Source organism: Dufourea novaeangliae, unplaced genomic scaffold, assembly GCF_001272555.1.
Source record: "Dufourea novaeangliae isolate 0120121106 unplaced genomic scaffold, ASM127255v1 scaffold146, whole genome shotgun sequence".
NCBI classification, from domain to species: Eukaryota; Metazoa; Arthropoda; class Insecta; order Hymenoptera; family Halictidae; genus Dufourea; species Dufourea novaeangliae.
Genome location: NW_015374023.1, coordinates 172,189 through 199,923, shown reverse-complemented (window position 1 = coordinate 199,923; position 27,735 = coordinate 172,189). Strand labels below are relative to the sequence as shown.

Below are 27,735 nucleotides of genomic sequence, written 5' to 3'. Positions count from 1 at the left end.
ATCGTGCGACCATAACGGTCGTTTAACCTTAACCAATTTACCCGTATGCCATATCGTAATGTACCATTTTTCAAAGTGGTGGATGCAATCTATGTACTTGTCGATGACAGAATTTATGAAAAGAAAAATTCACGCAGCTGACACCTAAACGGTGGCTCGTGTCGTGTCGGTTCATTGTCGTTCAACAACAACCAATAACACACAACCACTACGATCACAGAAGCGATTCTATCATTCTAATATTGTTCGACGGACATACGAGTTCACGAACGAATACGATCGAACGATAAGGAAGAATTTATCATACGATACTCGCTCGACATCGAATCTCGATCGCGATGCCGTACACTCGATCCGATTCTACGCTTCTCATTGTACATACTTATAATACTTGTCTCTTCGTGTCGTGCGAAACAAAGGAAACAGAATATTAGCGAATAATTCGTCGACAGCTGCTATTGTGAACAGACAATAAGCAATGACGGACGATGACGGAGACAAACGATCGTTTTCTCATTACCAATAAGTTACCATTCGCATCGATGAATGAGTACACAACTATGTACATACATATATGTAGCTTCGCGAAACACGGGGCAAACAAACATCATCTCTATTAATCGTATTTATCCATTCGCGTGATATTGATTTGCAGCTACTTGACGAATACATTTTCTTCGATTCTGTGGTTCTAACGTAAATATTTAATCAGCTGGTGTATGGGTCCGATACTTAATGCCTGTGTAATTGTTGAAAAAAACAAGATTCCGGAATAAAATAACGGTATTCCTTATACTAGGTAAGCCAAGCGATTGAATAGTAATGAACGGGTGGGATGTATGAGTGCGTTTATTTGTCCAACACCATGGAGATTAAACGCTTCCGAAGAAAACGGAAACGCGCATGTCGGGTCTGAAAACCGCGAACTTCTACTGGTAGGTTTCAACCAGTGTTTGAATGATACTCCAAATATATATTGAAATTTTTGACCCGATAGTTGGGCCCCAACGAGCATCTTTATTCCGACGAATCAAGCGACGTTACCAGTTATTTCAAAGCATAATGCATTGATGTGTGTATTGTTCGATATATCGTGTACCAAATAAACAGATGTATTTAATTCGAAGGGAGATCATATACGACCAATATACGACATAGGACAATATTCGTATCCACTTTATGCATGTCACCCAGCATTTTCCTTTTTTTTTATCATGCTCGTCGGGTCATTCTTTCTCTATCAATGTACAATACTACATATATTATTTTAATTACAGTCCCAAATAGTATTACAATAGACGTACATTTTATAGATATACAATTTCTTTTATTTATACTCTAAATAGTCAAGTTAGAAAAATATTTCGTTAAGGGTCGACTTGTCGGTAACTACAGCACGACACTCCCAGCTGGATAAGAAAATTAAACGCTACAATACAAACGGTGAAACGAAGAGTCACGCCTTATCGTCGATGCTTACCTTTGCGTTTAACTTTAATGCTGATTCACGACATGTAATATCAATTAATTCCAATTACATTATCACACACGCCATACGTGAATATAAATATATATATATTTCGTTCTGAATCACAACTCAACTAACATATTTCAATTCATACGTGATTGGTCTCGAAACGCTTACAGATCGATCAACACCGAAAATGAAACTAATTAACTGAAATGACAGTTGTCCTTCCTATTCTCGGGAAAAATTTGCAAACAGTCAAATAGTTCGCGTACCAATCGCATGGCCCGAAATCAGTCTAACGAGCAAATTAAACGGTTACGTATATATACCACGAAATTTCACGGAATACGATGTATCGTCAAAAATCTGTATACATGTAATGAATCGGTTTAGGTGTGACATCGCAAAGAAATCGAACGTATCCTTTTCATAACTGTATCACAGTATTCTAGAAATATATCAGCCTAGCATCTTCCGGATTCTGTTCCACTGGACAGTACGGGCATTTCAATCTGAAACGAAGCACCATTTTCATGTTCCACGGTCATTTCTTTTCAGCAAAATCAACCCCCGATTAAGTGTTAAATAGTATCATAGTGTTTTTTTAATATACATTACGTACTTGTTCGCGTTGGTGAGTTTATTCAACGCGTCTCTCGAAATTACGTGACCGCAAACCAGTTTCATCGGTGGATTATTTTCTGTACTTTGCTGCCTTAGGATCGGACACGCGAACACAGAGTGATAACGACTTTGTTTACCCAAGTCTATTTCAATCTGCACCAAGAAAAACAGATTCGTCCAGGTGACAACGGGTAATCGATCTCTGATCATCTAGATACCAACGATTGCTTACCGGTAGTTCGTCTTTTCCGTTCCAAACACCAGTTACTTGCCTCTGTTGCATCACTTGTTTAATATTCAAAAGGGTAGGCAACGCAGTACACCCCGCGTTAATGCTATAATAGAACATGCTGTTTCTAACGATCCACGCATCTCCGACTTATTAAAACACAAACACGTACCACACTGAAAGAGGACTGTCGACGCTTAAGCCCAATAACGTACACGCCTCTCGCGTGAATACGTCGTGAATATCGAGCCATAAAGTCGGATCTAATAAATGACTGTAAGGAGAAGACTGTATTCCGTTTGGCAAGTAAAGTAGCGTACCCATTAAAGCTTGCACCTCTTTCCCATGGCGTCCGACGTATTGCGTAAGATTCTGCCGGGCGTACATTATCGCTTCTGTTTGCTTACTAGGTCCTTGTTGGACTAGCCTTATGAAATGTAATCTATGCAGTTTAAATTCAAGGGAGGAATTCTACAAGATTAAAACCAATTTATGGCGGGTTAATTACACGTATCTCAATGCGGTTATACCAAGCTGTATGTACCTGTGCTAAAAGAGCTTCCCTATGGTTTTTAGCCCATGCGAGCGCTGGTTCAAGATTTCTTTGTTTCAAACAATCAAGTATGTAATTCAGTTCTGTGAACGGTTCTTTTGTTCCCTCCTCTGTTTTCATCCCAGCCTCCTGGAATAGAAATTTAATGCGTTTCTGTGCTTCATGACTCGGCATGTGGGTCACACACAGATGGTACTTACACATTCCCAGCTGTTGGGAATACTATTGTAAAAGCCTGTCCACAATTCTGGACATTGTTGACAGACATCTATGCGCATACACAGCCTCTGGATGTCGAGAGATAATATGCTGACATCCTCAAACATTGCATGTGGACAGATGTCTGCCAACAATGTCCATAAGTATGGAAAGACTTTAACAATACATCAGTCTCTAATGGTAAATAACACATATACATAACATAACATAACAGATAGTCATCAGAACCGTAATATTTCCAGGATGTGCAGTTTGTCCAAAAAGTTGTGTACTTACTGCCGCTAATTCGGCCGCGATGTCTAGCATCCCGTGACGATAGAAATGCTGACATATTACTTGATTCAATATATGCGATTTTTCTGCACCAGAAAATACATCCTCTCTACTGGTACTTCCAAAATCAGCGTTAAAATTACGATCGATCGCTTTTCCCACTTTCGACACTGTACTATGCAATTCGCGATGTTCGGTAGCCAAATGATGCGCGGTTTCTCGAACCTTTTTCATGGTATCCTTCAACACTTGAGCTTGACCTGGCGTTAACTCATGATCGGGTGGCGCTAACAAAAGAGAAATCCCAGTTCTATTAAATTAGAATTCGACAACTCAAAGAAAACCATTAATTGGATTCCTCTGTAATTCAGAAATCCCTATAGCGATGGGTTTGTTTTAATTAAATACTGAACGAAGAACTTTGCTCCAGGGCTTCGTTACAAGAGGTTAGAAAAGAACGAAACAGTAAACCATGAAAGCAGAACATTCACGTGTATTACCGATTAAAGTGGATCAATTTTGTATATTAAAATATCTTTATATATCCGTACAAACGTCACGATATATATTTTCCCGTGATCGTAATAATTCCGATCGACACGAACATCTCAACGTGATTTTATTTTTCTATCATAGAAATGTCATCGCGACGTTGTACTTTGACGACTAGTATTTTACCTTCTTCAAATTCTTTCTTCAGAGACTCAATATGATTTATTAAATCTCGCAACACTGTCTCTGCATGTTCGTTTATCGCACCAAATTTTAATAAAACTTTGTCAACTTCACGTTCAACCGCATTACACGCCTCCATTATTGTTTTTCTTAGCTGATACGCGTCACTACTTGTCACTTTTGCTTTATGCACGAATCACATGCCATATAGCCTTCACTAGTTACACGCCCGTAGAAACATCGATGCGCACGCCCGCGCCCGTGTTCGCGTACTAATTCAAGCCGTTACAAACAAACGTAAATACCGACGATCAAAATAGTTGTCCGCCCCCCACCACAATTCGAGAAACAGCCGAAGTGGTACGGTTTTTCTTGTACCATGATACTTCGTTGTGTGAAAATGACTTTGAAAAATACTCCCCCCATAGACCACTGACATTCCTGGGAACGCGTCGCACCGACAGAGAGCATCAATACCGCGGCTCGCTCTACCGGTCTCGCTCGCACGCCGTGACGTCACCCGATTCCCGTAATCTGCGACTACGAGATGGCTCATATAGATACATTTGTGCGAATAATACTCAGAATTCATGCTTTATCAGTAACGTCGGGTATTGACACTAAAATAGTAACAGGGTTACGTAGCCCGATAAACGTAGAACAGAAAAAGGCATTGGATGATAGTTCTATTCTATACCTAGTCGGTGGTAGCAGCTACACCAGCTATTGCTCTAAAAAAAATAGTTTTTTTTGCAACAAAGATTTATGTAATCTTCAGAGGCTCCTTTTAGAGACCTGAAAACTAGCTCCTCAAAAATGCGTATAGAAACAGTTAAAACAAGTAACATTGTCAGGTTGTATATGGATGATGGGGAGTACTTTAGTGGCATACTTGACCACTAGATGGACATTGCAACATTTGTACACGCTTACTTCTCACTCCTAATTTGTACATCTTCATTCTGACTCATATACATATATATATTTAAATTTACATGGTCCCTTTGTAGCGGTATAATATTTAAAGTTAGTCAAAGTGAGTCAAAGTTCGAAAGAGTTCGTAGCAAAGCTGATTGAAGAAGAGAAATAGTAAAATTTAATTAGACCGAGTATCCGTGTGTAAGATTTCTCAACACTTCGTAGCTCAGTAAAAGATATTTGAATGCAGTTGGTTTAAGAGCTTGTTATAAGGGACATTGATCTTTTAACATGGTACGATAGTGTTAAAATGAAATGATCAGGTTTCCAGAAGTTATTATATCTGTGTGTTTTCCTTCAGAAAATTCCGTATATTCGTCCAATGATTTTAATACGTATCGCAAATATTTATATTTAAAATGCGGTCACAATTTTAATCGTATAACCTTTATTCGAATACCATTATTTAATTTATAATTTCCTTTTTATAGACTAATATGACGGAAGAAATTCAAATGAATTTAAAGACTGAAATGGACAAATACAAACAAGTTGAAAGAGGTAGCTTACAGTTTCTTTTACGTATAACATATATTCTTTGTAATATATTATACAATTATAATTAATTGACTGTCCTGTTACATGTAGATTCTGTTTTTATCAGATTACCACAAAGCTCTGAGTCAAAGGCAGCAGTTAGATGGGCAGTTAAATGAAAATATTGCAGTTAAGAAGGAATTGGATCTTCTGAAATCACAAGACGATGTTTTTAAGTTGATAGGACCAGTTCTTATAAAACAGGATTTAGAAGAGGCAAAGCAAAATGTTTCCAAGCGTATGGAATATATTTCCTCTGAATTGTATGTTAATCTACTTTTAAGAAACATATATGTATATATATGAGGTTCAACCACTAATAATAGGTTTTTTAAAAATGTAGAAAACGAGTGGAGGAATTAATCGCTTCATTAGACAAAAAACAAGACATGCATCAAGAAACCTTAGAGAAATATCAACAGATGTTTCAACAGGCACAGATAAAAGCATCACTTAATCAACCAAAAGCTTAATTTTGTACATGAACTCCTAAGCAATAACAGTGTCATCACCTGTTGTAACAATATCATATAAGAATGAAGTCATTGGAAAGTGACTGTCATTCTTGTTTCTGGATAGGTTCAATCAAGAAAAATCACTTGATTGCAAAATAAATTATTATTATTACTGGAAAATTGCACTGTATGTATTTTATGTCTTTTTGCATTTAAAATGTAAGGAATAAATTGATAGTTATAATATTGAAACCTACCCTCTTCATTAATAAATGTTATTGCTATGTATTTTTATCCTACACTGTACACCGAAACTCGCAGAGAACTCTAACAATTAAAGTATAGGGAAATAAAGTCGCAAAAAAGATTTAATAATCATCTATATAACCTATCAATATTGGGAAATAAATCAATGAATACAAAGTCTGTATAATTAGATAAATGAAAGATGTCATGTATAATAAAATACAGGCTTTGCAATATTTTTTGCATGATGTGCTCAAAGACATGGTCTATTTATCAATGAACAAATCTTTCATATTTCGTAACGTGATAATGCGTGATAATAAATATGGCGGCAGATCTGCCGCTTTCTACTGATAGAAACGAGAAATATCTTGTTTTGAACTGGTTTTCAACAAAAAAATGCGAAACAATTAACTATTGTCCGTATATATATTTTTAATAAAACGAAATAAAAATGCTTTTAACATTAAAACCAGATCACAAGAAACATGTCTTGCTTCTTACAGAACACACGCCCCAAGGTATGTGCAATTACTATAGTCTTTCGTTACTTTTATCTATATGCAAGGGTAATATTAATTAATTTATTTATTTTTCTAGTTTTGCAGGATTTTTGCAAATTGGCCCTAGATTACTTACAAAAAGGACCAAACATTAAATTATATAATGCAGCCGCCCGTTAGTAAACAGAAAAATAGATTTTGACGTTCAAACGAATATTTCTTTCAACTTATCTTTTACTTTCGTTCTAGAAAAATTGGAGGTGGAAGCAAACATAATTAAGAATTCAGTGGAAGGACTTGTTAATTTGTTATTGGAGAGTTGCAGATACAAAGTAATACTATGATTAAAAGATTAAATGTATCTTATAAGCGTAAAGTAGCATTTAATCTGATGTTAAAATTTTTAATAATGTTCTAATACTTTACAGTTGAGTTCTGAAGACTTTAGAGATTCTGTAATAGCTTTGGGGTTTTCAGAAGATCAAGAAACAATCTTAAGTAAATTATATGATGTTAAAAAAGATGAAATATTAGATACACTTACAAATATTGGATTTAAATTACCAGAATATCATGATATGGAATGGAGATTTGAAATACAGGTGCAGTGTTATTACATTTTTTACTGTTATAATTACAGAATCAGGTTTAAATATTTAATGGAATCTATATTTTTTACAGCTTGCATCAAGATCATTATTAAGACAAGTTGCTCCCCTAATTACTTTGGATTTGTCCATAAAAAATACAGACAAAGACGACAGTATTGAACATGTGTTGCTTCAAACAGACCCTAACAATTTGCTACACATTACACAGGAATTAGAAGAGGCACTCCAAGAGGGTCATAGTCAACATATTCGTAGACTTACAAGAATGATCAAATGATGTTTATAGTGGTTGCATTGTATAATTACATTTCACACAATAAATTATATAAAATGCTATCAGACAAGCTTAGTTTAGTTCTAGTTTTACATTAGTGCACTATTTTTATTTAAATTGATCATGTAAGTTCGATTCATATGGGCATAGGCAATGATTCACATTGATTAGATTACTGTAGATTCTAGCTGACAGTACTTTTTATACGTTATGCCATATTAACACTTACAAAAGTGATATAAGTGCATTTAATAGAACAGTCGGTGGATTCATTTGAATATTTTATTGGATGACTTTATTGGATCTCACCTCATAGAATAGATATAAAAGAAGGATGGTGCTTGCACACCTGCAGTTGCTGCGCTCAGATGTACATAAGGAATGTTCTTTATAAAATTGTGTCAATGTGTAAATTTAAGTATTATTCTTTGTGAACTTTCCTTTTACAAAATTTTGTTATATTAATTTAAGAGTATGTATTATTATGTGGACAGCATTAATCTTCTTATTATATTTTTCAAATATACTGTTTAAAATTATATATGTGTATCCTCAAGAACTGGTGGTAGTTGCCTTAATGGATACTTACAATATGACTACCTCTTTATCAGTTGAAGCTTTAACTTCACCAAATTTTACCTTAACAACTGCTATGGGACCACAGTTTGCGAGACAGTGGATGCATTTTGGCAATCAAACAGTTGTCAGTAAAGTACCTGAAGAAATGTTACACTTAGTTGATCCGTATTGGTAAATACTTCAATTGTTATTTAAAGTGCTTCCGTGTCTCAATTTATCTTATGTTCATTCAGGATATTTTAATATTTTCTTTTAAAAATAGGTACCAATTTCCTCCGTTACATCCACTGTGGCATAAAATTTTGGGCTTCGTTATGATTATATTGGGCATTATAGGTTGGTGTGGTAATGGTGTAGTAGTTTATGTGTTTATAATGACGCCTTCGCTAAGGACACCAAGCAATCTGCTTGTAGTAAATTTGGCATTTTCTGATTTCGTGATGATGGGTTTCATGTGTCCCCCTATGGTAATTTGTTGTTTCTATGAAACATGGGTGCTGGGTAAGAACCAAAATCTTATCAACAAACGTAATAGACAACGTTCTTAATTTAAAAAAAATACTTTTTCATTCAGGAACTTTAATGTGCGATATTTACGCGATGGTCGGTTCATTGTGTGGCTGTGCCTCTATTTGGACAATGACAGCCATTGCTCTAGATAGATACAACGTTATAGTGAAGGTATAAATATAAAATATCTGTAGATAATTCACAGTTACAAATGGAAATAATGCTATTATAGATAGAATTATTCTTAGGGTATGTCTGGAACGCCTCTTACTATAAAAAGAGCTATACTTCAAATACTGGGTATATGGATGTTTGGTCTATTATGGACGATTGCACCCATGGTAGGATGGAATAGGTAATACACGAATTAGGAAATTTACCTTTTCCACATGAAATTAATGGTAAACACGTAATTATAACACATGACACGTGCTGGTTAGGTATGTTCCAGAAGGTAACATGACTGCATGCGGGACAGATTATCTCACGTTAGATTGGTCCTCCAAGTCGTACATTTTAATCTACTCTGTCTTTGTGTATTACACACCATTGTTCACGATTATATACAGCTATTACTTTATTGTCTCGGTAAATACACGTTAATTGTGCACTTTTAGTCATTCTTGTGTCTATACAATATACCTTTGTTCGAACAGACTGTTGCGGCACATGAGAAAGCAATGAGAGAGCAAGCAAAGAAAATGAACGTTGCATCTTTAAGATCCGGAGAGAATCAGGGTGCCAGTGCTGAAGCAAAATTAGCAAAGGTGTTACTTTTACTCCGTATTCAGATAGCACATGACGCCTAATGACGCTTTAAAGACGGCTTAAAGGCGCCTTAGACCTAAAGTAGCCGTAAACTGGACGTCTTCGAGGCGTCATGTGCTATTTGGGACTCGATTGTAAGTAATCGATATAAAAATCAATTCTAACTCGATGCTAACTTCTCATAGGTAGCATTAACAACAATTTCGTTATGGTTTATGGCCTGGACGCCTTACCTTGTGATCAATTATATCGGAATATTCAATCGTACTCTGATCACTCCTCTGTTCACTATTTGGGGATCGTTGTTCGCGAAAGCGAACGCAATATACAATCCGATCGTTTACGGGATCAGGTAAGCACCGTCTAAATAGGATAACCTTGTATCAATATTACCAGTGTTAATAACAAAATTTACTGTGCAGCCATCCAAAGTACAGAGCCGCGTTGAAGGAGAAACTACCGTTTCTTGTGTGTGGTTCGACAGAGGAACCGGGTGCTGGTGGAGGGGAGAAAGCATCGGAGGCTACCGGAAACTCTTAGGACATTGAGAACTGGGAGTTCTCGACGCTCTCATCATATTTCGCGATAGTATGATACATGCTTACTAAACTGGTAAACATATAGAGCTCTAGTACCTGCTATACCAAAGTGACCATGTATATTGCCGCGGCGTGAAATGTACAAAATTTCAATCGTTACCCATGTCTCGATGCTAAATGATTCGCCATTGTGGTGCTAATGGGAATCACACGTTCATCGATCATGGAGAATTAAAAGATTGCTCATTTGTTGCCGCATGTTGGAACAATTCCATATACCGCGTATATACTCGGAGTGTTAACATCGAGATGGATGCGCGCCTGTTTGATGACGGTTTCTCTCTTCCGAACCCATTCGATTCTATTCATTTTCTTTCCAACCCGAACATCCGGTGTTTCCGTAACTCGTACAAAAAGATTTCTTAACACGACAACCGGCGTTAATATTTACAATTCGTGTCTGTAATTAAACTCAGCATCATCATTAATCCTAGTGTTGATTAATCTGGGATCGATTATGACCTTTTCTGTCACGGCTCGGTAAGTGAAAACATGCGTGTTGCATAAGATATTTCACGCAGAAACGTGGCTGTTTTACGCATTCGCTTTCTCAGAATCGGCAACAGTGGTGGTACCGGAAACAGTAGATGTCGCATCCGTTGCTGCTGGCGCGGCGGCGCACGCCAGCGATGGGAACTTTTGAAACAGGGCCGCTCGATATTTCGGATGGCTGGAAAGATATAGAAGACGTAATAATTCGATTTCAGGTATACATTCCTGTCCAAGATCAGTACGCACGTACCTAATTCCATAGACAATCGGATTGTAAACAGCGTTGGCTTTAGCGAAGAGAGAGCCCCAGATGGTGAAGAGCGGACTAATTTTAAGGAGATTGAATATACCGGCGAAATTGATGACTAGATACGGAGTCCAAGCCATGAACCACAAGGAGATCGTCATGAGAGCAACCTGGAATCATCAAGATATCGATATAGATGATTTAATTTCCGATGGTTCGGACGTATACCCAGAAAGCACATGACGCCTTAAAGACGCCTATTTTACGTCTAAGGCATCTTTAAGTCGTCTTCAAGGCGTCACGTGCTATCTGGGATAGTATATGCTACCTTTGCGAGTTTGCATTCGGCGCTGGTGTTTTGACCGTCGGTCGTTCGTAGAGAAGCTACGTTCATTTTCTTGGCTTGCTCGCGCATATTCTTCTCGTGAGCAGCGACCGCTTGGATGATGAACCAGTAACTGTAAATTATGAGGAACAACGGGACGAAATATACCCAAAGGCTGTAGAGAACCAGATAAGAGACGGATACTATGTCTCTGCTGAAGTAATCGGTGCCACATGCGGTCATGTTACCCTCTGGTACGTATCTGACGAGAAATGTATACGCGTGATTCAAGGGGATGAAAAGTACACATATACGGCAATAGGTACCCTCGCGAGCAAACTCGGCTTCCGCTAGGGGAAAAAGTGGCGTAGAAGAAAAATGTCCTACCACTTGTTAAAGTTATTTCGAGTACTGAAATAAATGTTAAATCGAATGTTAATTTCACATAAATTTTAGTAATTCCCGATACCGAGTGATAGGAGGCCCTTCCCCTACGTCACTTTTTCCCGAGTTTGCTCGTGGGTGTACGCGATCGTTGGACGAAATTAATGCACAATTACCGATTCCAGCCTAACACAGGCGCGACCGTCCATATCAAAGAGAAGAGCCATGCACCCAGTATACGGAGAAGAGCTCCGTTAATGGTCAGCGGCTTACCAGCTAAACCTTTGACGATCACGTTGTATCTGTCGAATGCGATCAATGTCATTGTCCATATGGAGGTACATCCGTACAAGGAGCCCAACATCGCGTAGATTTCACAAAAGAGAGGTCCGAGCACCCATGTCTCGTAATAGCAATTGATTATCTATCGGACAAAGGAACGTTGCACATTTCGTAACTGTCAGATGGAACTGATATATTTAATCCCCCCTTTAGCGAGCATCCGATAATAAACCGGATATATTGTTGTTCACGCACCATGGGCGGAGACATGCAAAACATCATGAGGAAGTCACTGATGGCGAGGTTGATGACAAACATATTGCTCGGCGTGCGAAGACTTTTCGTCGAAAGAAATATGTATACGACCATGCCGTTCCCGCTTACGGAGATCAAACCAAGTATTCCGATGACCATGCCAAGAATCCCGTGCCATAAAGGATTTAACGGCGGGAACTGATACCAGTGAGCGTCGATTAGATGCATCATATCCGTTGGAACCTTGTCCGCCACTGTCTGATTTCCATACTTTGAAGCCTGGCCTGACCAATAGGCTTCGTATTTGGGCCCCGAGACGATCGACATTCCGAAATCTGTGAACATACAAGCGGTACCACTTTGATATCACATTTCCCCCCTTTTCACTTCTCTACGGTATTCGGCTACTATGAAATCGAACGGTGAACTTCATCGATAGAGAACCGTACGTAGTTACACTCTTGCGCGAACAACTCGAGTCCAATTAGTCGTTAAAATATGTAGTACATTGCCGGGGAGCACTGGAAACGAACGAAACACCGATCACCGGTCCTCTCGGTTCCTCACCTTTTGGCTACTTGGAGAAAATCGTGCTAACACAAACTAATCCAAGTACACGTTTCGGGCTTTGTTTTCGTTTAGGCACGCGATTCTTGAAATTTTACGGAAGGTTTGCTGTTGTTAGGACCACTGTTGGATGCGACTCGTCTCTACGTCGTTCGACCTCCGTTTATATATGCATCGAGGTCTTAGCTCGACCCTGCCATATGTACCCTTGCCACTCGTTTTCTATATGTTGTCACGATCTAAGTCGACAAACAGTCTTAAGATGGTCTTTATTAAGTTAACGAGGATTTAAGAATACCTTGGTGTATCTTCAGTCCCGCACACAGAAGCCTTATTAGGCTAAAATAGGAATAGAACACGCCGGATCACCCTATCCTTTGAATCTCTTACATCTTTCTTCGTTGTATTCTGCTCGATCGTCCGTAACCACCTCCCAACCACCTTCAACCACCTTCAACCACCTTCATCTTTACTTATCCGCTTTCACGCACTCTGACAAACATGGCCGCATCCATTGTGACTTTCTTGTCTTGTCTATCGTGGTCGAAAGAAAAACAAGTACTTACTGATTCGAGGATTTAACTTGTTTTTGTAATTTCAGCGTATCTGTAAATTTTATTCAGGTTTAAACTTTTATATGGTTTTAGGGAGCTATTATTATAATAACGTGTGCGTATACTTTTGCAATTTAGCTCTCCAAGACACTTCAATAGAATTTCATGATTCTCTGGAAACAACTAAAAAATTCTCTATAGGTCTATTTACGTCACGACTATGATATACCATTAACTATTATCACAGTAGCACCATTAATAAGATGCATTAAAAATTATAGTACATTACGGGACAATATAGTTCTTTCAAGAACAACGCACGCTTCCGGCTCTGATAGAACTGTCCTTGAATTTATAGAAAATACATTTTAATCGTTTCAACTTTGTCGTTTAAAACACACAGAGTATTAGGAAGTTTGCAACAAAAACTGTACAGGCCATGTGAAAGGAAAATGTGTTTAAAATACGTTTCATTCGCGGGTGAAATTTAAATGGCAAGAAATACCGACTCCAGTCACGTGACAAGCTGACAAGCCGTCACAACGATTTTCCGTGAACTGCTGTTGAATGATTCTATCGATGCGAAAATTTGTTGCGTTCACCTACGGATTTACGTGACGATACGCAACAGTTTGAAATTATTTTATAAAGTGCGTCACAAATAGATCAGTATTTTGTCGAAGAAAACCGTTAAACATGGAAGACGATCCGGAAGCGCGATTAGGGGCTACGGACGGGGAGCAAGAAGTAGAAGAATTAACGGCTCAGAGTGCTTTGTTGGCGATAGAAGAAGCTTGGCTAAACGAGAAATTCGCTCCTGAAATTTTACCCCATCAGGCCGATCTTGTCGATTGTATGCTGCAACAGATTACACATATGGAGGAGAACATGAAGAGGTTAGACAAGGGGGACCTAAGACTGATGATTCATAGAATGGAACTGGACAGGATCAAGTTCGTGATATCCAGTTATCTTAGGGCTCGATTAGAAAAGATTGAAAAGCACGCTATTCATATTCTTTCCCAGGAGGCTAACAGATCACCGGAAGAATGTTATCTAACAACTGCAGAATTGCATTTCGCTAAGGAGTTTCTTGCCAGTATTGAGACTCTCTTCAGAACGCTTGCTTTGCAACATATGCCTGGCAATTTCCAAACATTTGAAGTTAACAGACTGACCGTCAAGCCTAACATGCAGGCATATGTATTTTTAAGGGCCAACCAGAGAATCGATGGGATTGTGTTGCCTGGATTAATGGACGAAGAAATAGATTTTGTGTCAGGTTCACAACACATTATACAATACAGTGCTGTCGCGGATTTAGTTAAAAGCGGTGCAGTACAATTAATTTAACATTTGGGACACAAAGTTCTATAATTAATCGAATGATATACATAAAAGGGTAAAAGAGTTTTTTATAGACATTTTATAATAAAGTTTTGCGAATGATCATGCACAGGAGAAAATACTTTTGTTAGAATTTTTCCAAATATAATTGTAATTTTATTATTCAATTGTATATGGCATCTATATGGTATGCAAAGGATGCTGGTAAACAATTTAGGTACTTGTGTATATAATTTATTAAAATGTTTGAGGCACTCACACTATAGTGTACATAATATTTAAAAATTTCTTTGTAACATTATATAATGTTCATAAAAATACATGCATAGAATTATTTTTCCAAAGCAGAATATGTGGAATATATTTTGTAATGAAAATCGCTCAAAAAATATTAAGTATAAATGTACAAAGTACTGTAATAATGTGCTTTGTGCTGTGTACAGCATATATAGAATAATATACTTTTTACCTGTGCCTTCTTTCTCAAAATGTTACTGTATCACAATGTAGTATGAACCCGTATTGTTTCATGAGTAGGAACAACTTTGGCAATTGTCAAAATAATACAAAAGATAAGATCATCTGTTGCATTAAGTACTGTACGCCGCGTATGTTTGTATAACCTACGCGGAAATAATATGCTTGTCGTTGCAATAACTACAAATCTCTGGACAAATAGATTAATCGTAAAAGTAGTTGCAACGGATAGTAAGTACTTTCCTATAATAAGTACATCAATGTTCACTTATTTGCCGTTTACAATAGTATTTCCATTGAGCCCCAATGGATGCAATTGGTATTCTGTTTGTGTAAAAGTATCGTTGTACGCCTGAAAATAGAATTAGAACCTTTCGAAATTCCAATTCAAAAGTTTTAAGAAATAAATCACTAAATGGTAGAAATATGTTCGTCGTACCTCTTCTGCGACTTTCCTCAGTTGCTCAAACATCACTTTTCCAGTTTCTTTCAACATGCTGGTGAAATGTCCCTGTTCATTTTGAAGCAGAATGTACGGATGATCAAACTCAACCACTTGCCCACGATCCATTACTAGGACTTTATCGCTATCCATTATTGTGTTTAATCTGTGTGCTATAGTTAATACTGTGCAGTCCTTGAAGTTTTGTCTGATAGTTTTTTGTATCAAGGCATCAGTCGTAGGGTCTACGTTAGCGGTAGCCTCGTCAAGAAGAAGAATCTTGTTGTTCCTTATGATTGCTCTTGCTAGACAAAGTAACTGTCGTTGGCCCACGCTGAAATTACTTCCTCCTTGTTCAACGAAATAATCGAGGGTCGATACGCTCGATTTCAATTCCACATCTTCAAGGGCGGCCCAAAGTGTAGCGTCGTCGTAATTATGAAACGGATCCAAATTATCACGAAGCGTCGCCGAGAACAATATTGGTTCTTGCGGGATAATAGAGATTTTTTTTCTCAAGTCATGTAGACCTATTTGTTTCGTATCCAAATCATCTATACAAATTTTGCCTTCCAATTTAGCTAATCTGAATAGAGCTGATATCAGCGAAGTTTTGCCTGCGCCAGTACGACCAACTATTCCTACCTGAGAGATGAGAATTTTATAGATAATTTCAGTTACACGATGTCTCGAATACTTGCAAGCATTGAGAAATCACCTTTTCACCGGCTTTGATAAGGAAAGTTAAGTTTTTAAGGACAGAAGGCGCTAAATCGTCGTAGCACAAAGACAACTGATCGAAACGAATTTCTCCTTTCGAAGGCCACTGCACCGATGGCTTTTTGTTAGGCTCGCTTTCAAATGGTCCCTCTTTATCGAGTTGTGTAAATTGTAAAATTCGTTCTACGCTGGTCATCTGTGCTATTGTCTCCGCAGTTTGTCGCATTCCATGTTGAAGCATTCCGCATAAAATCAACACTTGCGATATGGCCAAACCAACGTTTCCCGCGAATATATTTCCTGGATAAAAGAAACGTAAGTTTCATCGCATACCGACCGAAAATACCAAGAAAATTATCCAATAATAAATTACCATCGTCAATTACAATGAAGCTGTATATAATGAAGGCAATGAAACAAAGGGAAACAATATCCAGTGCGACTCCGAAAGCGGTACTTGTAGCGATAGTCAAGTAATAGGCGCTGGTATGAAGATCTTGATGAATATCAAATTCCTTACGGACCATATCTTGGGCCGAGGATGAACGAATTGTACTTAAACCTAATAACGAAGAGCTAACGTGCGAGAACACAGGACTTTTCGCTGAAAATTTAAATTATTATTAATGATGCTGCGTGAAAGAATAAAATTAAACATTATTGAAACAATGTGACGTTCTTACTCGTTCCTTCGAAACGTTTCATATCTTGTGCAGTGTTAAGATAAATATTTCGTATTTGCCAATATAAGAAACCCATGATAAGCATCGGGAATACAGTCCACCAATTAATGATAAGTACTTGAGCTAGAATCCCAACCATTACAGCGAATATCTGAATGGACTCGATCATTGTTCTCGGTAAAATTTCATCAACTGCTCCAACGTCTTTTGAAAAACGATTTAGAATACGACCTGAAATTCAGCATTATATTATCGTATACTACTAACATTGTTTAGCTGTTAAGCAAATTATCAGTGTACTACACAGTATTATTTGACATCTACCAGAGGGATGCGTATCAAAAAACAGCATCGGTGCTTTCAGTAAAGATGAGAACATAAGATTATGAAGATTTCTACTGGAATTCATACATATTTTGTAAAATATGATATTTCTAACCGAGGTCATGATTATACTCGCAAGAATTAAACCTCCGTAAATCCATAAGGCAGTGGCATAATCGAGGAAATACTGGTTACGCGGTCCCGTGTTAATAATCCATGACTGAAAATTTAAACACACGACGATAACAATGACAGTAATTGCTGATTAGTAAACTGTGGAATAAGTGACTGAAGTTACCCACACTGTTATCAAAACTACTGTTGTCTGAGCTTATTAATAATTCCGAGACCGTTTCGTTGAAGTTATCTATGCCTGAATTAAGCGTTCCGTTAATCAGTGCATTTGCATCTTCCATAAGCGTACGAGGTGAGGTAGTATTTTGTGTAAATATTTGTAACGTGTGATTAATATTATTTTTGACGTGCATTTCTTCTTGCTTTGTCCTAAGAAAACGAAACATAAAGAAGATAAGATTAAAATGTACAAACATAATTCCGGTTGTAAGTAGAAAATGTATATTCAAACGCTAACCAATATGCAACGAAATAATCGCTACCACTACTTCCTAACTGTCCTAAAATTAAAGCGACAAGAAAACCTAAGATCATTAGAATCGATCCACCGGCTCGGAAATATTGCCAATAAAGCGATTTTGAAATGTTCCCTTTGCCCATTAATTCTTCCGTTTCTTGTGGCTCTGCTTCATCATCGTCTTTAGAATTGCCGGAATTAAGAGATATATCGGGCGACGTATGATTTTCACCGGTTTGTACGGTTACTGTGTCTGGTTTCTCCTCTTCCGTCGAAAGCATACTTAAGAAGTCTAGTTTCATATTTTTAAGTTCTGCAAACGTACCGTCAAATTCAATTTTACCCTAAAATCAAAATCATAATGGTACAACCTTAATGGTTGACTAAGAATTACCAACCATTTTAGTACTTACGTTATTTAATACAATAATATAGTCACAATTTTTCAGATATTGTACTTGATGCGTGACAAGAATCCTTGTTTTATCGTGAAGGTAGTTCTTAATACATTCATTGAATAAGTGTTTTCCAACGTGGGTGTCTACTGCGGATAATGGATCGTCTAGCAAATAAATGTCACTGTCCCTGTATACAGCCCTGTTACAACAATTGTTTATGTATCTTTTAGAGTACTCATACTGACGTGAAATACATTCTCTTAATTAGCTTCAGTCTTACCTCGCCAAATTAATTCTTGCGCGTTGTCCACCGCTGAGTGACGCGCCTCTATCTCCAACCAAAGTTTTGTCGCCGTAATTGAATTGTTGAAAATCTTTGTTGAGAGCACACACTCTAACAACTTCATTGTATTTCTTTTGATCATAAGGCTGTCCAAAAAGTACATTGTTGCGTACAGTGCCAGAGAATAACCAGGACTCCTGGCTGGCATATGATACACTACCGTTTACTCGAATATCTCCGTCCGATTGTTGCAGTTCTCTTAAAATCAACTGCAAAAAAGAACTCTGAAACGAAACGCGTGAGAAGCATGAACTGGGTACTACATACTAACTTCTGTGTGATATTAATTATTTTCGCAATACCTTTCCAGCACCAACCAGACCGACAACAGCATAAAGTTTTCCTGATTCTATTTGAATATTAATATCGTGTAACGTATTTACAATTGCATTCTCCGTCCAAGATGCTGTAATACTTTTAAGTAAAATACTGCCATCTCCAGTGACTTCTTTGGAGTTGTTCACCTTACGGTTCTCTTTTAACAACAAGAAATTCTGAAAGTAATATGTTTCAGGTTCTAAAATTAATTGATCGTGCTGATAAAATGTTTACCTCGAGTCTCTTAATGGACACACTAGCCTCTGCGGCGGATGATACAGCCATTGGATATAATATGGCCATTGTAAGTTGAAGAACATTAAAGTACTGGGCAATTGAAAACACTTTATCCGCGGATATATTGTTTCCAAGAAGTACATACGCCATAACAGTAAAATACAATGTTGATCGCTCGGTGAACACAAAAGTAGCTAATGTGAAACCTCTTAGGTATGATGAAATGGTAAGAACATCCACTTCATGACTAGCAAAGTATAACAAATACATATATATGTATACTTAATAACAGGAAAATTCTGTCGTTGGTGCTATAAAGTATTGGAACAAACCTTCTGACAATGCTAACAAGTTTTTCAAATGGTTTTTCCCAAGTATACATTTTAATTACTTGAATACCACTGATAATTTCTGTCATTAAGCGCACTCTTTCATCTGTTCTAATTGCGATTTTTAATCGCAACTTTGATATCCATTTTCCCATGTATCCTAAAGGGCAAGTGAAGTATCTGTATCGTTGTACTGTACCAAACGTCACAATATTAAACAGTTAACATACCTTGCAACGGTATAGTTTGCACACTTATGAGGAAGACACCAGCTAGACAAGCAATTCCCACACTTTCCCAAATCATGAAAGTTATTAGAGCACCTTGAATCGGTAGAATCCAAATATAATGTAACATAACAAACAACTGTTCAAATCTAGACACATCGTTTGACATTAAATTTATAATCTGTCCAGGGGTTGTGACATTAGTAGAAGACTTTGATAAGCGTAGTATCTATAAATGAAAACAATGTATATAAAGTGATAAACAGTGCTTAAGTAAAATTATAATTTGGTACCTTTCTGTACATCAAAGAGGAGCAAGCTATTCTCATTCTCATACCAACTTGCATTAAACCAAAATTTGAATGATGAACAATTAAAGCACCGATTAAAGCTAAAATCATAACGACTGAAGCATAACTGTATGCTTCTGAGGCAGTGGATGTTGCTCTCGGATCAAAATGCCAGATAAGTAGACCTAACACGTACGGTTGTAAAACCCTACAATACGAAAGTAATATTGTTTATCGTTGAAACTAGTATGTTGTACTACTGTTGTAATGCAACAGCATGAAATGTTTACTTCACAACAACTGCCAAGAAGAACTGCCATCCTCCATAATAACAGAATGACCATGCAAATGTTTTTTGCAAAGCATTAAAAAGTTTAGGCTTTCTGCCAGTTTCTTCAGCCGTTCCAATTTCATTAAGCCAATTCCTAAATGCACGGATAATATCAATAAAGCTCAAGATGTGACTTTTGTTTGTACAACTTTTCTGATATCATGTATGTATGTACATACTATTGTTTAATATTTACCCTTCAAGTTTATCTCCCAGATGGTGACTAACATCCTCTGGCATGGCATTATATATATCTTTGACTTGAAGATCATGTTTTCTTCCGTGCCAAAACAACGGTTTCAACCACCTTGAATGAATAAAAATATTAGATAATCACGATCGGATTCAGTGACAATTCCGAATGCTGTTCGCAACTTACCAAAATATTAGTTTACTCAAAAAATTCGCCGACAGTTTGGGATTAGGATTCTCATACTTCTTACTAGCATCCATTATTGATTCTATTAGGCATACTAAGCGTAACTAAACGTACTAGAACAAAAAGTGCCGTTCGAAAGGAATTCGTAACAGTCGGCGAGTCCGACTGAAGCGTCTAGCTCGCCTTAATAAGTTGAAATTCTTCGAGTCATCATCGAAGAGTCACGAGTAGATCGGACTCGTTCGACTGACCGTGAAGATATTACTTCTTACAGTAACAGATTACAAAGAACTTATCAAATTACTTTACGAAAAGCGACACGTGCACGACAACGCGCATGATCGATTCGATATAATTACATAAGGCTTCCGAGATCCAAAATACGTCACGATATGTCCTCAATGGAATAGGATGTACCGAAAATGTCAAGGTCGTTGACCTTCGGAGATCAATCATTTTTTTATTTATGTAAAGAAAACGCACACGAATGTATGCTTACGTTGGAATCGATGAAAATAACAATTTGTTCGTTGTGTTTCGTTTTATTGTATTTCGATCGAAACACGAATACAATATTTTTAAATTTAATTGTCCACCTTGTTCATCTACCTATCCTATTCAATGAATATTTTTGCAGATTTCTGCACAGTATGCCTACAGTCTGTAATTGTTATTACAGAACATGTTGTAACGTAAGATTACAGCTTGCCAATATTGTATACGATATAACTGATAACACTATGTAGATTAGAAAACCAGGAACAGAAATAGAAGAAATTGCGTGTACTATTATAGGCATATTTATATCTATGCATCTACACAAATTAATATTATAACGATAAGTTTTAACGTGTGCGCAGGCTATATGTAAAAGTGTTCCCAAAATGATTACAAGTATTTTCAATTTTTTGTTTTCAAGTCTTTCGATTAACTTCATTACACGATTCGTGTTGTCCAGGCAACAGTTTATAAATTGAGACAATAAATTTTTCTCTGGGTAGCGGACGGCCGGTCAAAATTTCTTGTACTTAAAAAAATATATTTTTAATTCTTCCTTTCGGCTTAACGAGTCAAGAAAATTTCGGAATAATCTTTGTATTACAAGACCCCGTTTCTAAATATTATCAAAATGGTAAGATACCTTTAAGTTGACCATGGAAACACCGTTAGAATGGCATTCGTCTAATAACGACGATTATTAACTATCTTGGAATTATCCTTGAGTATCGAACAATACGAAGAATTCAAACACAATTATTGAAAAATACAAGTCTCCGATAAGAGTTTCTTGTATTACATTGCAGCGTGAATGTATTTCAATGCACGTGGGCCAGGCTGGCGTGCAGATGGGCAACGCGTGTTGGGAACTGTACTGCCTGGAGCATGGAATACAACCGGATGGGACGATGCCATCGGACAAGGTGTCCGGAACCAACGATTGTTTCAACACGTTCTTCAATGAAACGAGCTCCGGCAAAATGGTGCCGCGCGCGGTAATGGTCGACCTCGAGCCCACGGTCGTCGGTTAGTTTAATTGCCGTCGTGAATGATTTTAAACCGGAAGAAGATCGAAGATTATTTAACCTTTTCGGTACGGCGACATCAAAGCGCGACGTTGTTCCTGACGGCCAGAGAGAAGTCATACGAATAGCATTTCGAAGACCACTTGTATAGCTGCTTCAAAGATATAGCCATAAACCTGACCAACCCTAAAGTTTACATGTTTCGGGTAGCCTAATCCAGTCATTCGATACCCTTGAGTTGTAGAAACAGTGCTTGACCGTCGTTCAGGGGCGTACGATGTCAATTTCTGATCGGGTTTTCCGTTTTAATGTAATTAAACAAGTTCTTATAGCGTACTAATTTCAGATTTGAAACACTTCTGGCCCTTTTATTCTTGACGAATGGTTATTCTTTGGTACCCCATAGTAACGTTGACTTTTTAACGAGGTTTAGCACACTGATAGAGCTTGGAATTCTGAAACCAATGATATTTGTTTCAGTCGTATACGACCATTAGTTTATAAAATATTTAATGTTCAGTGCCGAGGAGCTTTCGAACACTCGTCCAGGAATCAGTGTAATGGTTTAAAGGTCGGCCACGTTTATGGCCATCGCTATATTTTTGAAGAAGCTATACATACACTCGGTTCTTCGGCCATAGCGAGCATTCTATGGACCACTTGTATACTCGTCGTCCGAACCGAAAAGGTTAAGGGGACAAAAATATTAAAGAAAGTGTGAACCATGTCTTCCCCTTAGACGAGGTACGGATAGGTCCCTACAAGCAATTGTATCACCCGGAACAATTGATCACCGGAAAAGAAGACGCCGCCAATAATTACGCCCGCGGCCATTATTCCATCGGCAGGGAAGTGATCGATTCTGTGATGGACAGAGTACGAAGGCTAACAGACCAGTGTACCGGTCTTCAGGGATTCTTCGTCTTTCATTCGTTCGGTGGCGGTACCGGGTCAGGATTCACTTCGTTGCTGATGCAAAAATTATCTGACGACTACGGGAAGAAAAGCAAATTAGAGTTCGCGGTATATCCGGCGCCACAAGTACGAAAACTAACACGTTGTTCGGTACCGTTTCGAATTGCTAAACGGTGGTGGGGAACATAAAAATGGATATTAACACTAGAACTACCAGCGATAAACGCATATCTTTTTCGATCGATCGATAAATATGGCAAACTTTTGAAAATTTAGAAATTTATAAATTAACTAATTTTTTTAATGTCGTATCGTAATAAAAGTTACAAAAGATCTGAGGAAATGTATTGTTGTAACATTCTAATTATCGTTGTAAGAGTGTATCAGCAAGTCATTTTGACTTGCTTGGTAGTTCTAGTGTTAAAGGGGTTAATGTGCTTGCGGTGATGTACGAAACATGTCTATATGTATACGGTTAGTGACACAATTACGGCCTAGATAGCACATGACGCTTTAAAGACGCCCATTGTAGGTCTAAGGTGTCTTTAAGCCGTCTTTAAGCGTCATGTGGTATCTGGGGGACATCAGTGGTTCCGTGGTCTTGTTTTTGTTAAGAAATAATAGGAAACTATTTACCCTGATAACCAGTTGTGTACACGTTTCGAGCAAATTGGCGAAAAGTCTTGCAAAAAGGACCTATATTTCTTTGCATCTACCATGGAGTGTCTTATTAAAAGTATAATATTTAGTTCATATATATGTTTCTTCTTATTTTATTTAATAAAGTCATATTACTTATCTACTTTTGTACATGTGGGACTTTCTGTTTGAAGAATCACTATCAACTGGTCAGATTCAACATTAAAATACGTAACTTAATAAAGAAACGAGTTTAAATCAAAAATGTTTTAATTCCTCCGAAGTAAAGAGGAACTGACCATCATTAAAAAAGAATTATTTGACATCTTGTGAAAATACAACGTTTCTAATTCATAAAAATATAGCTAATCCTCTATAATACGGAAACCATCCGTAATTGGGTCACTTACCCTCTATAGACGTATCTTACATCACCCAAAATTGCCGCGTGACCATTCGTTAAACGGAGCATAAACGTGTTTAGGTGTCCACCGCGGTTGTGGAACCATACAACGCAATATTGACGACGCACACCACAATCGGGCATTCGGATTGCGCGTTTATGGTCGACAATGAGGCAATCTACGATATTTGCCGACGTAAACTCGGCATCGAGAGGCCTTCGTACGCGAACCTCAATCGTCTTATCAGTCAAGTGGTGTCGTCGATAACAGCCTCGTTGAGATTCGACGGGGCCTTGAACGTGGACCTGACCGAATTTCAAACGAATCTGGTGCCGTACCCGCGAATCCATTTCCCGCTGGCTACGTACGCCCCTGTGGTGTCGGCCGACAAGGCTTTCCACGAGGGTATGTCGGTCGCTGAAATCACATCCGAATGCTTCGAAGCGTCGAATCAAATGGTGAAATGCGATCCACGGGAAGGAAAGTATATGGCCTGTTGTCTTTTGTATCGTGGCGACGTCGTGCCGAAAGACGTGAATGCTGCGATCGCCGCGATGAAGGGCAAAAGTTGCATACGTTTCGTCGACTGGTGCCCGACCGGCTTCAAAGTCGGCATAAATTATCGCCCGCCTACCGTCGTTCCCGGCGGTGACCTCGCAAAGGTATCAATTATTGCGTGAATACATTTAATGACGGATATAATGATCGAAGAACGGAGCCAAGTGTCTCGTGTTCTTCCTTCGAATCCGCGCGGAAATAACGCGTCACGATATCCTTTGACACGCGTTTAGGTGCAACGAGCGGTCTCGATGCTGTCGAACACCACTGCCATTGAAGAGGCATGGGCCAAGTTGAATTACAAGTTCGATCTCATGTACCACAAACGGGCGTTTGTTCATTGGTACGTCGGCGAAGGTATGGAAGAGGGCGAGTTTGCGGAAGCTCGCGATGATCTTGCCGCACTCGAACGGGATTACGAGGAAGTGGCTCTCGAATCATCAACCACCCCGGATGCTTCATTAGAGTATTAAATGAAACTCTGCATATCAGCAATTTCCCGCTACCCGTCACGATAAATTGTACTGTAAAAAATCTGTTTTTTTTTTGTTTTTCTATGCCTCGCTTATGTTTTGTGATTCGTTTATTATTTTTTTTAAATAAAATTATTTATTTTTAATACAACTGTTTTGTATCGTGGAAATAAAAAATATACAGCCTGGTTTCAGTGTTTTTCCAACTATGCGATTTGAATGTATACACGTTTTCAACGTTTCTGAGTAATTGAGCACTTCTGCGTTATAATTGGCAGAGAATGAAACGCGTGAAACTGTATGTAACACTGTTTTTCGCAGGCGGCGTTTATTCAGAATTCCGGAAATCTCTTAAAACTTAAATTAATAGTAAACTTGTAACGATTGCACTAAATACTTTGATTACAATTATTATTGACCACTTTCTTCGAGCGCCTAACGTAACCGAACGGTAATTATTACCGTTAATTGTAAGAAATACACGTTTCGAGGACACTGTTTACAGACTTAGACGGTGTTTCGTGATCAGTAAAATTAAATAAAATAATATGTATGGAGCAACAACGTAAGTATTGTATCACAAAAGAAAGTCCTTCTTTGCATTACCTTCCTAATATTTATTCGTATTTTCTTAATACTAAAGTTAGATAAAATTCTTTGTTTATTCGTGTGTGTTTATCTTACAGGAATTTTTACTTACAATTTTGATCTTTACAAATCGATTTTATACGAATCGTAATCAGACTTTCATGACTGATCGAGAATAAACCAAAAGGATGAGTTGAATGACTTCCACGAAATCAATGGTGATGCAATTATGTTTAAAACGGAATTTAGTTCATGGTTCCAAGACACACATGTAGTTATGTAACATTAACTAAACGTATTTCTTGAAACTTCATCCGACGCGTTTATACACAAGCTCTTATAAATATGTAATTTCTATAATCCGTGTCATAGAGAAATGTAGTAAAAATATGTTTCTTGAGACTGTTACACCAGAAGCGTTGGTATGGGCTTTTTCCCTGGCCATGCCTCTTTGGCATACTTTTTCTTTTTTGGTTCCATAGTTCGTGTTTCGGTAGGTCCCGATATTTCCGGTACGTGCGGTGTTTCTGTTTGTATTTGATTTGGCGTCATCTCTACCTCGGGCGCCGGATTTGGTAAGGTAATACCAAGTCGAGACGTTAACGATGACAAAGCACTTGAAAATGGATTAAGGCATAACGACGAAGGAGTGAACTGTTCCGGTGGCAAGTCGTGATAAAGCTGGGGCGCAGTCGACGTAGGTTGAAGATGCTTTAATGGATTGTGATCTTCCGATAAAGAGATTAATCCTCCTTCCATACGCATTCTCTGTAATAATCACCGACCGAGTGTTTTTAAACAACATCGTATAAATCGCAAGAAATTAAAAAGTTTCACGAAAAATTGTAATTCCTACTTTACTGGGCACGACGGTTGTTTGGACAAGATTTCGAAATCTTCCGACGGACGGGTCAACGTCTTCGGGATTTATTACTTCTTCGTCGTCGTTAAAAGTAATTCCCTTTTTTTTCCGTTTTCTTGTCGGTTTATGAATGTCGTCGTCTGTTATACCCAACATTGATATGCGTCTATTATGTGCAGTGTTAAATTCTGTCAAATTCTATAAAAAAAAAATATACAACTAGTACTGCACATTCAAGTATTCAAATTTAAATGCAGACTGCACGATACGCACATCGAGTTCTGTTTCTGTTTCAGGTAAACCCAGTAAGCCACCGGCGTCTATGTCGTCCGACAACTTTTCTAATTCCTCTATGATAGGTCTTGTGCCTGTTTGAGGCCTTTCTCTGATAATATAATATCGGGTGGAAGCTCCAAAATGAAATGTACTGTCAATTGGTAATTGTGTGGGTTTGTGTGCTTCTAATCTTAGATTACCAATAAAAGTTCCATGTGCTGAAGCATATATAAAGTTTCCAACATTAAAATGTATATACATACTTTATACAAAGTTACTGTCAATAGAAACCTTATATAATACTAATGGACTGTGTGTTTGGAAAAGAAATACAACACTTACTGCTACCCAAATCGACAAGAAACACACGATTCAGATGTTTATGATACACAAGAGCTGCATGGACACGAGAACAGGATGCATGATCTATACAAAAATCATTTAACTGTTGGTTACGGCCAAACAAATAGCACTTTTTCTCATCAACCATTAATTTCTGGAACAAAACAGTCGATGCACTTATATCTCATTCTTCATAGTTTGCTTCTTTAATCATCGAATGCAATACAATGATATCATCGTACCTGGATCAATTTGTCATTTTTCAATACATCTAAATGTAATCCAACTGGTGGTTTGCCTGCCCTGAAAAACATAACCTACGTAGACTATTTCATTCGACATACATCTACTTTGACGTATATTATTGCGCGTCACCGAAGTGTTTAAATTTTTGTTCAGATGTAACAATGGAAACGTTACAGACGTACCAATTAGGCACCTCGTAATGATTAGCCATCACCACTTTGTAGTAATTTACTGTATTATTTGATTGAGTGGAGAGGAAGAA

The 27,735-nt window shown here is 37.8% G+C and overlaps 9 protein-coding genes across 11 annotated transcripts; 5 read left to right on the top strand and 4 right to left on the bottom strand.

The window, feature by feature from the left end:
* Positions 1 to 1,738: 1,738 nt before the first annotated feature.
* Positions 1,739 to 4,256, bottom strand: LOC107189188 (protein RMD5 homolog A). Its single transcript, XM_015577664.1, has 7 exons — positions 4,048 to 4,256; positions 3,373 to 3,656; positions 2,869 to 3,006; positions 2,497 to 2,795; positions 2,328 to 2,430; positions 2,094 to 2,248; positions 1,739 to 1,983 (listed from the first exon to the last, which is right to left on the bottom strand). The coding sequence occupies exons 1-7, from the start codon at positions 4,181 to 4,183 to the stop codon at positions 1,920 to 1,922; spliced, it is 1,179 nt and encodes a 392-aa protein (XP_015433150.1). The 5' UTR covers positions 4,184 to 4,256; the 3' UTR covers positions 1,739 to 1,919.
* Positions 4,257 to 5,069: 813 nt separating this feature from the next.
* LOC107189194 (prefoldin subunit 6) lies at positions 5,070 to 6,032 on the top strand. Of its 2 annotated transcripts, none has more exons than XM_015577672.1 (4): positions 5,070 to 5,163; positions 5,454 to 5,523; positions 5,627 to 5,822; positions 5,903 to 6,032. In XM_015577672.1, the coding sequence occupies exons 2-4, from the start codon at positions 5,460 to 5,462 to the stop codon at positions 6,030 to 6,032; spliced, it is 390 nt and encodes a 129-aa protein (XP_015433158.1). In that variant the 5' UTR covers positions 5,070 to 5,163; positions 5,454 to 5,459. The 2 variants fall into 2 exon arrangements, with proteins under 2 accessions (XP_015433158.1, XP_015433157.1); XM_015577671.1 differs by having other exon boundaries at positions 5,070 to 5,256.
* Positions 6,033 to 6,584: 552 nt separating this feature from the next.
* LOC107189193 (COMM domain-containing protein 2) lies at positions 6,585 to 7,693 on the top strand. Its single transcript, XM_015577670.1, has 5 exons — positions 6,585 to 6,781; positions 6,861 to 6,938; positions 7,013 to 7,095; positions 7,192 to 7,365; positions 7,445 to 7,693. The coding sequence occupies exons 1-5, from the start codon at positions 6,715 to 6,717 to the stop codon at positions 7,649 to 7,651; spliced, it is 609 nt and encodes a 202-aa protein (XP_015433156.1). The 5' UTR covers positions 6,585 to 6,714; the 3' UTR covers positions 7,652 to 7,693.
* Positions 7,694 to 8,225: 532 nt separating this feature from the next.
* On the top strand, positions 8,226 to 10,045 carry LOC107189191 (rhodopsin-like). The gene is made up of 8 exons (XM_015577667.1): positions 8,226 to 8,398; positions 8,490 to 8,728; positions 8,802 to 8,908; positions 8,986 to 9,092; positions 9,178 to 9,325; positions 9,394 to 9,504; positions 9,691 to 9,857; positions 9,928 to 10,045. Exons 1-8 carry the CDS (start codon positions 8,226 to 8,228, stop codon positions 10,043 to 10,045), a joined length of 1,170 nt encoding a protein of 389 aa, XP_015433153.1.
* Positions 10,046 to 10,076: 31 nt separating this feature from the next.
* LOC107189190 (rhodopsin, long-wavelength) lies at positions 10,077 to 12,804 on the bottom strand. 2 transcript variants are annotated; one of them, XM_015577666.1, is made up of 6 exons: positions 12,657 to 12,804; positions 12,090 to 12,424; positions 11,729 to 11,976; positions 11,172 to 11,430; positions 10,847 to 11,013; positions 10,077 to 10,774 (listed from the first exon to the last, which is right to left on the bottom strand). In XM_015577666.1, the coding sequence occupies exons 2-6, from the start codon at positions 12,414 to 12,416 to the stop codon at positions 10,639 to 10,641; spliced, it is 1,137 nt and encodes a 378-aa protein (XP_015433152.1). In that variant the 5' UTR covers positions 12,417 to 12,424; positions 12,657 to 12,804; the 3' UTR covers positions 10,077 to 10,638. The 2 variants fall into 2 exon arrangements, with proteins under 2 accessions (XP_015433152.1, XP_015433151.1); XM_015577665.1 differs by lacking the exon at positions 12,657 to 12,804 and having other exon boundaries at positions 12,090 to 12,461.
* A 942-nt stretch (positions 12,805 to 13,746) lies between these two features.
* Positions 13,747 to 14,666, top strand: LOC107189192 (DNA replication complex GINS protein SLD5). Its single transcript, XM_015577669.1, has one exon. The coding sequence runs from the start codon at positions 13,907 to 13,909 to the stop codon at positions 14,561 to 14,563; it is 657 nt and encodes a 218-aa protein (XP_015433155.1). The 5' UTR covers positions 13,747 to 13,906; the 3' UTR covers positions 14,564 to 14,666.
* Positions 14,667 to 15,228: 562 nt separating this feature from the next.
* LOC107189240 (multidrug resistance-associated protein 4) lies at positions 15,229 to 20,721 on the bottom strand. The gene is made up of 18 exons (XM_015577724.1): positions 20,648 to 20,721; positions 20,465 to 20,575; positions 20,228 to 20,362; positions 19,941 to 20,145; positions 19,651 to 19,876; positions 19,424 to 19,580; positions 19,089 to 19,338; positions 18,839 to 19,030; positions 18,474 to 18,760; positions 18,209 to 18,392; positions 17,796 to 18,139; positions 17,506 to 17,707; positions 17,204 to 17,423; positions 16,880 to 17,110; positions 16,570 to 16,800; positions 16,195 to 16,496; positions 15,474 to 16,121; positions 15,229 to 15,386 (listed from the first exon to the last, which is right to left on the bottom strand). Exons 1-18 carry the CDS (start codon positions 20,719 to 20,721, stop codon positions 15,303 to 15,305), a joined length of 4,083 nt encoding a protein of 1,360 aa, XP_015433210.1. The 3' UTR covers positions 15,229 to 15,302.
* Positions 20,722 to 21,948: 1,227 nt separating this feature from the next.
* On the top strand, positions 21,949 to 25,159 carry LOC107189243 (tubulin alpha chain-like). Its single transcript, XM_015577729.1, has 4 exons — positions 21,949 to 22,171; positions 22,910 to 23,211; positions 24,209 to 24,790; positions 24,920 to 25,159. The coding sequence occupies exons 1-4, from the start codon at positions 21,967 to 21,969 to the stop codon at positions 25,157 to 25,159; spliced, it is 1,329 nt and encodes a 442-aa protein (XP_015433215.1). The 5' UTR covers positions 21,949 to 21,966.
* A 993-nt stretch (positions 25,160 to 26,152) lies between these two features.
* On the bottom strand, positions 26,153 to 27,728 carry LOC107189241 (nuclear inhibitor of protein phosphatase 1). The gene is made up of 6 exons (XM_015577725.1): positions 27,656 to 27,728; positions 27,470 to 27,530; positions 27,228 to 27,381; positions 26,883 to 27,103; positions 26,604 to 26,807; positions 26,153 to 26,515 (listed from the first exon to the last, which is right to left on the bottom strand). The coding sequence occupies exons 1-6, from the start codon at positions 27,682 to 27,684 to the stop codon at positions 26,153 to 26,155; spliced, it is 1,032 nt and encodes a 343-aa protein (XP_015433211.1). The 5' UTR covers positions 27,685 to 27,728.
* Between the last annotated feature and the right edge of the window lie 7 nt (positions 27,729 to 27,735).

Bases quoted from the DNA above. Each gene is read 5' to 3' on its own strand.
- LOC107189188 (XM_015577664.1), bottom strand. From the start codon at position 4,183: ATGGAGGCGTGTAATGCGGTTGAACGTGAAGTTGACAAAGTTTTATTA. The intron at 3,657-4,047 runs GTAAAATACTAG...CTCTTTTGTTAG, and splicing joins GAAGAAAGAATTTGAAGAAG to CGCCACCCGATCATGAGTTA. The intron at 2,249-2,327 runs GTAAGCAATCGT...TTCTTGGTGCAG, and splicing joins ACGGAAAAGACGAACTACCG to ATTGAAATAGACTTGGGTAA.
- LOC107189240 (XM_015577724.1), bottom strand. From the start codon at position 20,721: ATGGATGCTAGTAAGAAGTATGAGAATCCTAATCCCAAACTGTCGGCG. The intron at 20,576-20,647 runs GTAAGTTGCGAA...TATTCATTCAAG, and splicing joins TTGAGTAAACTAATATTTTG to GTGGTTGAAACCGTTGTTTT. The intron at 17,708-17,795 runs GTTAGCGTTTGA...TCGTTTTCTTAG, and splicing joins GATTATTTCGTTGCATATTG to GACAAAGCAAGAAGAAATGC.
- LOC107189241 (XM_015577725.1), bottom strand. From the start codon at position 27,684: ATGGCTAATCATTACGAGGTGCCTAATTG. The intron at 27,531-27,655 runs GTACGTCTGTAA...TATGTTTTTCAG, and splicing joins CATTACGAGGTGCCTAATTG to GGCAGGCAAACCACCAGTTG. The intron at 27,104-27,227 runs GTAAGTGTTGTA...TATATGCTTCAG, and splicing joins TCTTGTCGATTTGGGTAGCA to CACATGGAACTTTTATTGGT.
- LOC107189243 (XM_015577729.1), top strand. From the start codon at position 21,967: ATGCACGTGGGCCAGGCTGGCGTGCAGATGGGCAACGCGTGTTGGGAA. The intron at 22,172-22,909 runs GTTAGTTTAATT...TCTTCCCCTTAG, and splicing joins CCTCGAGCCCACGGTCGTCG to ACGAGGTACGGATAGGTCCC. The intron at 24,791-24,919 runs GTATCAATTATT...ACACGCGTTTAG, and splicing joins CCGGCGGTGACCTCGCAAAG to GTGCAACGAGCGGTCTCGAT.
- LOC107189191 (XM_015577667.1), top strand. From the start codon at position 8,226: ATGGATACTTACAATATGACTACCTCTTTATCAGTTGAAGCTTTAACT. The intron at 8,729-8,801 runs GTAAGAACCAAA...TTTTTCATTCAG, and splicing joins CTATGAAACATGGGTGCTGG to GAACTTTAATGTGCGATATT. The intron at 9,505-9,690 runs GTGTTACTTTTA...AACTTCTCATAG, and splicing joins CTGAAGCAAAATTAGCAAAG to GTAGCATTAACAACAATTTC.
- LOC107189190 (XM_015577665.1), bottom strand. From the start codon at position 12,434: ATGTTCACAGATTTCGGAATGTCGATCGTCTCGGGGCCCAAATACGAA. The intron at 11,014-11,171 runs GTAGCATATACT...TGATGATTCCAG, and splicing joins CCGAATGCAAACTCGCAAAG to GTTGCTCTCATGACGATCTC. The intron at 10,775-10,846 runs GTACGTGCGTAC...ATATCTTTCCAG, and splicing joins CCGATTGTCTATGGAATTAG to CCATCCGAAATATCGAGCGG.
- LOC107189194 (XM_015577671.1), top strand. The intron at 5,524-5,626 runs GTAGCTTACAGT...TGTTTTTATCAG, and splicing joins ATACAAACAAGTTGAAAGAG to ATTACCACAAAGCTCTGAGT. The intron at 5,823-5,902 runs GTATGTTAATCT...TTAAAAATGTAG, and splicing joins GAATATATTTCCTCTGAATT to AAAACGAGTGGAGGAATTAA.
- LOC107189193 (XM_015577670.1), top strand. From the start codon at position 6,715: ATGCTTTTAACATTAAAACCAGATCACAAGAAACATGTCTTGCTTCTT. The intron at 6,939-7,012 runs GTTAGTAAACAG...CTTTCGTTCTAG, and splicing joins ATTATATAATGCAGCCGCCC to AAAAATTGGAGGTGGAAGCA. The intron at 7,366-7,444 runs GTGCAGTGTTAT...TATTTTTTACAG, and splicing joins AATGGAGATTTGAAATACAG to CTTGCATCAAGATCATTATT.
- LOC107189192 (XM_015577669.1), top strand. From the start codon at position 13,907: ATGGAAGACGATCCGGAAGCGCGATTAGGGGCTACGGACGGGGAGCAA.